This window comes from Leuciscus leuciscus (genome assembly GCF_965113295.1).
Source record: "Leuciscus leuciscus genome assembly, chromosome: 10".
NCBI lineage: Eukaryota > Metazoa > Chordata > Actinopteri > Cypriniformes > Leuciscidae > Leuciscus > Leuciscus leuciscus.
This window is the reverse complement of record NC_138734.1, coordinates 6,880,105-6,891,308: the sequence shown is the minus strand read 5'-3', so window position 1 is coordinate 6,891,308 and position 11,204 is coordinate 6,880,105. Positions and strand designations below refer to the sequence as shown.

General features: G+C 42.3%; 1 protein-coding gene and 1 long non-coding RNA gene across 2 annotated transcripts in view; both read left to right on the top strand.

Moving 5' to 3' along the window:
• Nucleotides 1-2,682, top strand: part of LOC309508212 (beta-galactosidase-1-like protein 2) — a 15,635-nt gene extending 12,953 nt beyond the window's left edge. The window contains exons 13-17 of the mRNA XM_082182730.1: nt 148-226; nt 390-477; nt 1,764-1,872; nt 1,950-2,066; nt 2,200-2,682. Coding sequence (XP_082038856.1) covers nt 148-226; nt 390-477; nt 1,764-1,872; nt 1,950-2,066; nt 2,200-2,310 — 504 coding nt within the window. The 3' untranslated portion in view covers nt 2,311-2,682. The remainder of the gene's footprint in view (nt 1-147; nt 227-389; nt 478-1,763; nt 1,873-1,949; nt 2,067-2,199) is intronic.
• Nucleotides 2,683-7,011: 4,329 nt separating this feature from the next.
• Nucleotides 7,012-8,848, top strand: LOC309507385. The gene is made up of 2 exons (XR_014209133.1): nt 7,012-7,646; nt 7,858-8,848. It is a non-coding gene; the product is annotated as an uncharacterized lncRNA (long non-coding RNA).
• Nucleotides 8,849-11,204: the final 2,356 nt, after the last annotated feature.

Here is an 11,204-nt window from a genome sequence, read left to right as displayed (position 1 = left end):
TTAGTATTATTACTATAATACTATTATTATTATATTAGTATTATAAAATAAAAAAAGATTTGAGCACTTTGAGCTCATTTTCCTTCTTTGACTTACAACAATCTTTTTCCTGAATGTATTAATCTTGCGCTAATTACATTTTTGCAGAGTGAGAGGACCTTGAGTTTGCTTGTTGAGAACTGTGGGCGAGTGAACTATGGTCCAGCCCTGGACAACCAGCAGAAAGGTGTGATAAGATTGATTGATTAAAAAAAAAAAAATATATATATATATATATATATATATATATATAGACATTGTTTAGTTGTATGTCACATAGTACTGTAATAGATATGATAAGGGGTGTAGTGACCATAACATGCCATTCATTATTGTTTTCATCCATACAGGGCTTGTTGGAGATATAACTCTGAACGATGTACCTCTAAAAAAGTTCTCCATGTACTGTTTGGATATGAAAACCAGTTTCATAAACAGGTTAATTCTGAGTATTTGCTTCTGTATTGTGTCTTAAGTGCATGGAAGTTTGTTTCCGCAACGTAGTAAAAAAAAACTTTTTATCTCATAATTCTGAGGTAAAAAAATTTAATTACTAACTCAGGAATTACGCGAAAAAGTCAGATAAAAAAAAAAACATTTTTTATTCAATTGCGGACACATAATAGTTTCCATAATAACAATATAGCTTCCATAATAGTTTTATACCAAAATGGGTAAGTTTAACTTAAGCAATTACAGGCACGGGTTAAGAACTGGAACCATCTCTAAAATTAGGTCCTTCCTGAAGATATAATTTCTACATCTGACATGAAGGTCATCATTTATTTAGATTCTTCTGTGCCTACAACTTACTAATTATTCGACAGTTATCTTACTATTGTCTTTAATAGACAAATGCTTTCTTACTAAAGTTTGATAAGCCTTAACTTAATATTTTCTAATTATAAATAAGAAATTATCAGGGTAAATAATTGTCACGCCTGCCAGCCGGAGGACACTCCTCCCTAGTCCTTTGCCATTCCATATTGAACTACATTTCCCATAAACCTTTGCCTGGACTCATTTTCGTGTGATTACATCCCCCAATGTGTCATTAACCTGTTAATGTCTGTGTATAAGCCCTGTGTTTGTCTCACTTTTTGTGAAGTCTTGCTAGTGTCACAATGCATTTCTGAGCGCTCTCTCTTGTTTCTCTTGTCATGGTCTATAGTTTGATCTCTTCCCCGTTTCCCTGGATTTCCCTGTTTGCCTGTGTCTTGGACTGTCATTTATCTGAGCCGCTTAGCACGCTCATGCCTTTACACAAATCTCACTGAAAATAATGAAAGAGTCCAAGTGAATTCAGAAATCTAGGAGAATCCAGGAAAACGGGCAGAAGATCAAGAACATAAACCATAGCTGCGTTTCCACCGCAAGAACTTTGATTGGTTGATTGGCATTTTGATTGGTTGACTTCACGCAGCATTTTATTTCAACCACCATTGTTTTAAATCTGTTGCGGTGCGTGCAGTAAGAGTTGTTTGCTATTCAAATCAACAGAGTTTAAAAAATACGACCGATGGACTGACGACGAGTTCCTGGGAAAAAAGTTCCTGGGACAAATTGTTTTGGGTAATTTCGGTGGAAATGCGGCTCATGACAAGGGAAACAAGAGAGAGCGCTCAGAAATGCAGTGTGACGCTAGTAAGACTTTGCAAAGACGCAGGGCTTATATACACAGACATTAATCATAGGTCAAAACTGAATCTCTCAATTTTTATTAGACTGCAGTCACTGAAATGGATGCCTGTTGGTCAGAAGCCCACCTACCCTGCGTTTTTCAGGGGAACCCTGGTAGTGGATCAGCCCACAGATACTTTTGTGAAGCTGCCGGTGAGTCTACAGTTTCATTAGAACAGCCTTAGAACATAGAAGACGGCACAAATCATGTTGTTCTGTACTGTTGGCAGAATTGGAGTAAAGGAGTGGTTTTCGTGAACGGGCAAAATCTTGGACGCCACTGGTCGGTTGGTCCTCAGAAAGCCCTCTATCTCCCCGGTCCCTGGCTCAAGAGTGGAGATAATGAGGTGACTGGCTGTGTGTAAATATAGGTGTCACTGTGGTGAAGTATAGCAAAGGCATAAACTGGTTCAAGAAAATGTATTAAGTAATACATGTATGTAATACATGTCAATCTTATCTATCTTCTTCTATCTCTAGATTGTTGTTTTTGAGGAACTCAAAGCTGCGGAAACAATCCATTTTGCTGAAAATCCAGAATATAGCAAGACAGTCGAAGTATCTACACAACTGTTTTGCACCCTTCTTTGAAACACACCTGCAGTTTTACAATGTATCTCAGGCTAACATCCATCAAAACAGCAGATCTGAACATAAATTACTTGAGGCAAGACAAAAGGGGGAACATTTTGTAATAGTACATCACCTCCCCTTTTGCTTGATCACAGTATATTGAGAAAATTGTTTTGCATTCCAAGTTTTCTGAAATGTTATGTTTAAATATGTGAATGATGCATTATCTAATTATGTGCTAATTTGCATACATTTCCAGAGCAGAAATCTAAACATTGGATAAAATCAGGTTAAAGTTCTTGTTTCATTTTGTTGCCATATTAGAGTTTAAGGTTTTTACAAAGAGAATTTTGGATGTCTCAGAAATACTGTCAACATCCAGAAAGCCCCCCCCCCCCCCCCCCAAAAAAAAGGAATAAAATTTATAAATTAAGCAAATGTTAAATGAACAAATCCCTCTGTAAAAACTTTCAGAAGCATTTTGTGTATGTGAGTGCTACTGATGTGAGGAAAACAGCCTTTAATGATATGTATTGTAATTGAAATCTTCAGATGCAAATAGCTAAAGTGTAATAAAATAAACACTTTATATTCTTACTACTAACCTTAATATTCCTTGTGTACTAGCTGTATTAATTAATCACGGATCATCAGAGGTGGACAGTAACAAAGTACATTTACTTGAGTACTGTACTTAAGTATCTGGATCTGAAGGTATCAGAAGGTATCTGAATAATACCTGAACTTCGTATTTTGAGCACTTCCTGCGTTGTTGTTGCTTTTGCCTCTTTATGATGACTCGCTGAATTTAGTCCTAATTTGTAAGTCGCTTTGGATAAAGGCGTCTGCTAAATGACTAAATGTAAATGTAATGTAAATGTAAGTACACTTTTTGAGTATCTGTACTTTACTTGAGTATTATTTTTTCTGGAAACGTTTTACTTTAACTTCACTACATTTGAAAGACAAATATCGTACTTTTTACTCCACTGCAATTCTGTCAAGGTCCTTGAGTAGAAAGTAACATCAGTCAGTGGATGATTTTGGTTGCAGGGGCTGCATTTTGGTTGGAAATGAAAGTCGGGTTTACGTCAGAATCCTGCATCTGATTGACATCAGAACCTGACGTCAGATTGACGTTGGATATTGATTGAAAATAAAAGTAGGGTTGACGTCAGAACCCGACTGATGTTGGTTTCTGACGTCAACCCGATTTTCATTTTCAACCACAATACAACGTCTGTCCAATGTTGGAGATCAACGTCAATCTGACATTGGATTCTGACATAAACCTGATTCCCTTTCAAGGGAACTCGAGCTGCGTCGAGACACGGTGGGAACGCCCTGCGTGATTGCGACGTGAAGCACGTGTATAATCAGTCCAATGGAAAGACGAGACGTCATAGGCGGGTGACGTCATCGACCAGGAAACTATAAGGCAGCCCCACTGACACAGATCGCGTTAGCTTCTGTGCCTTCAGCAAGCGATCTGTGTATTCTGTCCTTGTCATATTTATTGTTGTCTGTCAAGTTGCAATATATATATATATTATGGCAAAAGGAGCAAGCAAGCGTTGTGTTGTTCCCTGCCCACGTTATATCACGAGTGGGGACACACAATTCAGCTTTGTGTTGCTTGTTTGGGAGTGGAGCATGCCAACAGTCAGTTCTCGAGGGGGCTGACTGTGAGCATTGCGAGAAGCTGTCCGTGAGGACGCTCCGCTCCCGCCGGCCGTTCTTCGAGGAGGACGGTTCGGTGCGCGCTCCCCGAGGCGCGGGTCCCGCTGCTGCTGAGGCACGGCGTCGACACGCATCTTGGGGATCGCGAATGGATCGAACAGCGGGGTTTGAGACGGGCCCCGCCCTATCTCTGCCTTCACCTGTTAGATCCAGTGCCTTATCTCGGGGAAAAACACACTCTGCGGTTTCTCCTCCCCGGGATGAGGCACGATTTCCAGTTCCGAGGAATTGGTATCGTTAGTGTTTTTGTTAAGAGAACAAAACAATAAAAAATATAAAGAATAAAGCAGATGTTTATGAGTTTTCAATAAATAAATAAGTCAGCTCATAACTGTTGAATAAAGAGGAGAAAAAGAAAATAAACTTTTAAAAGGAGGTTTTATCTAAGTTAAATATTACTGGCCAACCGGTTATTATGAGAGTGAAAATATAAGGAAAACTCTATATACTCTATAAAACCCTCCTCGTCAGGGAAAGCCGTTTTATCCCTATCTCCACACTGAGGTGTCGAGATCGTGGAATAAACCGGTTTCTATTTATGTATTTAATCCCCAAACTTCTACTATAGTAATGTTATGGGTATTAAGTATCATGGTATGACAGTGCCTCGAGTTTAAGAGACGCTTGTGAGCTATCTCTCTCCCGAGTCGGCGTCATCATAACCCCGACGTTACCCACCAGCCATCATAAAAATAGATGTATATTATAAAAAAATAAAAAATTTAAAAAGGCAGCGCTGGTGGGTAAAGTATGTAAGGACATGGATGAATGTGAGGATGTCAGCACTGACGCTATTCGAGAATTGCGTCGCGCAACAGATAACTATACCGGGGAGGGACGGTTTCGAGAAATAGTTTCTCCTCGGCGTCCTCTGGGGGGCGACTCTCTGAGGAGGGTCGCAGCACTGCCAGTTTGGTTGTTTTCCTGCTGGTGGCCACAGAGTGAGATATATATATATATATATATATATATAGTTTTTCTGATGTAAAGAAAAATAAAGATAAAATATGTCTTTTCTTCTGGACGCTCTGCTTTCAATAAAACGAAGAATAAATTATTCAGCGGCGTTCCAGAGGTTTCTTCCTCACCGATCTAATGTTCCTGAGACTGCTGGGCGAAAATGAGCAGTCTCAGCCTACTAAAGCTCCTCGAAGCATAAATAAAATGCAGCAAAACAGAGCGTCGCCATTCGGGCTCATCCACAATTGAGGGGGACCTGGGTGGCGGTCGCAGTCTAGCCAGTTAGAGATATGCAAGATCTGAGGACTGTTTTATCTCTAAAATAGCTTGGATGAAGAAGCCCTGACACCAAGGCTGCAGGCTTCTGAGGGTGGTCCCCTCCGGGGTATGGACAGTTTTGAGAAATCATTTCTCCTCGGCGCCCTCTGGGGTGCGACTCTCTGAGGAGGGTCGCAACGCTGCCAGTTCGGTTTTTCTGCCGGTTCGCCGTTTCAGGACACCGAGGTGTCAGCGTCCCCAAACGATCCTCCGAGGAGGGTCGTAGAGCAGTCATTTTGGTTTCCCTGCCGGTTCGCCGTTTCAGGGCGCCGAGGTGCCTGCTTTTTTCCAGCGATCCTCCGAGGAGGGTCGTAGGAATAAAGCTAGTTAGAGGTAGGCAAGATCTGAGGACTGTCGTTATCTCTATTAAAACTTAGACAAGAAGTCCTGACGCTGAGGCTATCAGGCTTCTGAAGGTTCCTCCGGGGCAGGGACGGTTTTGAGAAATCGTTTCTCCTCGGCACCCTCTGGGGTGCGACTCTCTGAGGAGGGTCGCAGCGCTGCCAGTTCGGTTGTTCCCTGCCGGTTCTCCGTTCAGGGCACCGAGGTGTCAGCGTCCCCATACGATCCTCCTCCGAGGGGCGTAGAACGGTCAGTTCGGTTGTTCCCTGCCGGTTCGCCGCTTCAGGGCACCAAAGTGACTGTTCAACCAAATCCAGAGGCCAGTCTCGAGAGACTGGTTCTCCTAGTAGAATTTCTGGCAGCGTGGAAACTACTGCCATATATTTCTCAGTGGGTCCTGCACACTATAGAAAAGGGTTCAGAATTCAGTTCGGTTCTCGTCCGCCCAGATTTCTAGGGGTCCTCCCCACAGTGGTGTACCCCGAGCAGGCTCTGGTTATGGAGCAGGAAGTACTGATACTTCTGCAAAAGGAGTTATAGAAGCGGTTCCTCCTCCCAGCAGACAGTCAGGGTTTTACAGCCGTAACTTCATTGTTCCGAAAGAGGGTGAGGGGTTGCGTCCTATTCTAGACCTGCGTCAATTAAACAGCAGGTTTCAGAATCTCAAGTTCAAAGTATGCTTACGCTAATATGATTGTGTAACAGATTCAGTCCGAGGACTGGTTTGTCACAATAGACTTGAAGGACGCGTACTTCCATGTATCTATCCATCCTCATCACAGGAAGTTCCTGAGGTTTGCTTTCGGGGGCGAAGCATACCAGTATTGGGTTCTTCCCTTCGGCCTAGGTTTATCACCCCGCATCTTTACAAAATGCGTGGATGCAGCTCTGGCTCCTCTGAGACTCCAGCGCATTCGCGTATTAAATTATCTTGACGATTGGTTGATTTTAGCTCAGTCCGAGCAGTTGGCAGTTCGGCATCGAGATGTCGTTCTGTCTCACATAAAGAGGTTGGGGTTGTGGCTCAACGCCAAGAAGAGTGTGCTCCTCCCAGCTCAAAGGACCACTTTTCTGGGTGTTTTATGGGATTCGACAATAATGCAAGCACGTCTGTCTCCTGCACATATTTCTGCGATTCTCACAGCCGTAAAGGGGGTAAAACTAGGCCAGTCACTCACTGTGAAACAGTTTCAGAGACTGTTGGGGCTCATGGCAGCTGCGTCCAACGTAATCACTTTTGGCCTTTTGTACATGAGACCTTTGCAGTGGTGGCTCAGGATCAAGGGGTTTTCTCCGAGGGGAAATCCATTTCGCACGATCAAGGTCACGCGGCGATGCCTTGGTGGAGCTCCTTTGGGAGAACTTCGGTCAAAACTCAAGTCTACCTTTCGCATCGTTTTATACAACGCATTGCCCTATGTGGTTCTCCCTGACACATCCAGCTCTGCTTGAACTGGATGCAACGTATTAGGTGTGGTTGAGGCTACACCTGTACGCATTTCCCGATATCTTTGAGGAGATATCTTACTCTCATCCGGAGTTATGGATACTATGGGCTCGGCCTCTGAGGGGGCCCAGCTCATAGATTCAGGTCTCTCGACTGAGGTCGTGGAGACCATACTCCAGTCTAGAGCTCCCTCCACGAGAAGACTGAATATCTGAATCTTGCTATCTGCCCTATGGTACAGTACTTGATTTCTGCAATGAATGTTTCTTTGCTGGGTTATCTCTGAGGAGAGATTCTTATTTCGTCTTCTCCGTGGTACATGAGGCTGAGGCCTGCACGTACTTGGATTTGCACCTGGTATGGTGATAGTCTTTCTTCACCCCTTGCCGGGTTGTATTCCTAGGTCCCTACTAAATTTGCGGGTCATTTGTGCTGCAGGCCTTTTGTCCTCCACCTCCAGATCAGGAAAAACTTAATCTGTTATGCCCTGTCTGGGCTTTGGATGCTTATGTCCACAGAGCTGCCCTGTGGCGTATATATAAGAGCAGTTATTTGTCTGCTTCGGGTTACCTAAGATAGGTTGCCCTGCATCTAAACAGATAATGAGCAAGTGAGTAGTTGAGGCTATCTCACTTGCTTATGAAGCAGTCGGACAGCCTTCACCTTTGGCTGTCCTGGCCTGTTCTACCAGGAGTATGGCTGCCTCTAAGGCTTTATTATCAGGAGTTTCACTCTGACATCTGTAATGCGGCAGGCAGGTCCTTACCGCATACATTTGTTAGATTTTATGACTTGGACCTAGGCTCCACTCCAGGGTCTAGGGTGCTTGTATCCTAGTATGCGCATGGTCTTCATACAGAACAGGCATTTGTCATATGGCGTCGTGGGTATAGGGTTCCCACCGCGTCTCGACGCAGCTCGAGTTCCCTTGAAAGGGAACGTCTCAGGTTACGTATGTAACCCTGGTTCCCTGAGAGGGAACGAGACGCTGGGTCGCCTTGCCATACTCCCTGCATGCCTGTGATCGACTTGCTTCGGCTTTTCAGAAGCTAACGCGATCTGTGTCAGCGTGGCTGCCTTATAGTTTCCTGGTCGATGACGTCACCCGCCTATGACGTCTCGTCTTTCCATTGGACTGATTATACACGTGCTTCACGACGCAATCCCGCAGGGCGTTCCCACCGCGTCTCGACGCAGCGTCTCGTTCCCTCTCAGGGAACCAGGGTTACATACGTAACCTGAGACGTTTTCATTTTCAACGTTGGGTTTGATTTTCTAAATGCGAATTTTGTCACTTTTTTGCACACTAACTTATAGATAACAGTAAGGCGAACATATTCATACTAAAAGCCAAAAAACTTTAAATAGGGCAATATTTGAGGGAACAGCCATTTGGGTGTCCGAAACCATTGTGGACGTTATTGAGTGACTTATTCAATCTCACATTCAATCCCACTGGAACTGTGTTCTAGAAATAAATGTGATATTGATATGAGGGTATGCAGGCATAGATTCAGAGGCATACGGTACTTTAAGTATTACATACAACAATGCAACAATAATAAAACAATGCATTGACATTTACTTTTTACTTTTGATACTTAAGTATTTTTAAAAACGACTACTTCTGTACTTTTACTTAAGTAAAAATAGGTCTTTACAACTTTTACTTGTAACGGAGTAATATTTGACCAGTAGTATCTGTACTTTCACTCAAGTAAGGAAGTTGTGTACTTCGTCCACCTCTGCGGATCATACACATAACATAACCCAGATAGCAGACCAACACTGAATCAATGTTAATGCATTAACCAAAAGATAATTGAATCAATGTTGAAATTTAACATTGATTTTTCTTCAGGTTCTTAAGATGCTCTTAACATATTTTTATTCAAAGATCAACAGTATTCATTAGTCTTTAGTCTGCCACAAAAAACAATAACATTAAAATCATGAACTCAAATGTCATTGTGAAAATAAATAAATAATGACTGTTGTAACAGTGCGTAAATCAGACCTTTCGGCTATAGCCTAACGCTAATAAGCCTTATGCCAAAATTATTATCACAACTAAATTGTCGGTTATTAAATAAGAAAACTAAATAATTGTGTAGATGATTTGCTTTGTGTAACCCGACCGACATATTTTTTTGCACACAGTGCCGCGACCAATCAATCACTCTTTACGACTGGCTGCCTGCACATTCACTGACCTTGCGGCTGCTGCAACTTGCGCTCGCTTTATCAATGCTTATCTAAATTCGCGCCTACGGTTTCTCCAGTAAGGGCTAGCGCAAAATGGCATCGGCGTCTCGCAGCGGCACTTCCGGTGGCATCTCCAGCAGCCAGGACTTTCTCTGGCACCTGCGCTGTTTATAACACCCTGCCGCTGACCAGTTACATAATTCAGCGTACTATTTTTACTGTAAAAACTACATTTGAAAAAAGAAATAGCAGTATATATAGGATCTATAGCCCATTTATATGTATATAGCAGCCTATGCATGATTAATTATTAACAGATTGGATCGTGACACACACAACCTAATTCCTATGATTCCGCTGTCTATTAAACCTTTTAAATCAGGATCACATCCGAATATTTAAACATGCTTTCGCGCGCTGGTCGTGTCCTTGTCCTCATGTAAACTATAGCCTATATCTGAAACAACTTCACAAACAGTTTTCAACCTCAATGTATTGCAATTTCGGAGTTGCAAACATCAAATAATAACAAAAGTACTGGGGTAAAAAGTTTATAGTCCGGATATGAACGCTGATATTGTGGCATATGTTTTAATAATAATAATAATTCATTACATTTATATAGCGCTTTTCTCGGCACTCAAAGCGCTTTACATAGAAAGGGGGAATCTCCTCAACCACCACCAATGTGCAGCATCCACTTGGATGATGCGACGGCAGCCATATTGCGCCAGAACGCCCACCACACACCAGCTTACTGGTGGAGAGGAGACAGTGATGAAGCCAATCAGTATATGAGGATGATTAGGAGGCCATGATGGACAAGGGTCACTGGGCAAATTTGGCCAGGATGCCGGGGTTACACCCCTACTCTTTCGAAAGACATCCTGGGATTTTTAATGACCACAGAGAGTCAGGACCTCAGTTTTACGTCTCATCCGAAGGACGGTTTTATATGCTACTGTAACATATGCCTCATTTTATCTGATTAAATTATTATATTTATTATATTTGCTACATATCCTGGTTATGAACGCAGTAATGACGTTTATTAAAAAAATAATGTATTTGCTGTCTGTGGCGATGGGGAGTGGAAGAGTTGAGGTTCTACTGTTGGGGAAGAAGTGGGTGGAGCTACATTCTGGGTCGAATTTGACAACAAAGAGAAAAGAGGTGGAAAACAGCTAAATGGCTGGGCCTAGAGACTTTGTATTGGTTTCTATAATTAGGGGTACAAAAGTCTCCATAAAGCACATGTTAATTTCAGGATTTCCTTTGTTTTTTGGTGATAAAAAATCATGGATCATCTGGATGATCAGACATATTAAATACAAAAAAACCCACTCGCTTTGAGATCCTCAGGTATTACATTCTTGTGGCTGGATCTAAATGGTCTGTAGTTCTGTCTGTAGTAACTTGTAAGTTAATGAACAACACTAACTCAATGGAAGTATTGTAATGCCTCGCTTTAATTTGTCCTTCTAGGCAGTTTAAGTGAAGAGGGTCTTTGCGGGCTTCTGCGTCTTCTTCAGAAAAGGCTTGCAGGTGTAGAGGAGAAGTTCCAAGTCGTATGTTCAGGTTACAGCCTGGCTTTAGGACCAAATGCTGCTTCTCTGCTGGAGGATGCTGGGCCTGGGGAGATACCAGAGGACCATGAAGAAGATGATTATGAGAGTTCAGATGACAGTGATTTTGAAGCAGTGTAAATGAGTGGTTCTCAAGAAGTGTGATGCACTTAGACTGCATGTCAATTCTGAGTGGACTGCAGGTGTGTTTCAAGGAAACCCAAACACTTTTTTAAGTGTAATGGATGTCTGATGCAGTGCTTTTATTTTGGATTTATATTACATTTGGATTATACATTTTGGAAATATATTATTTATTTTTTACTATTGTTTCC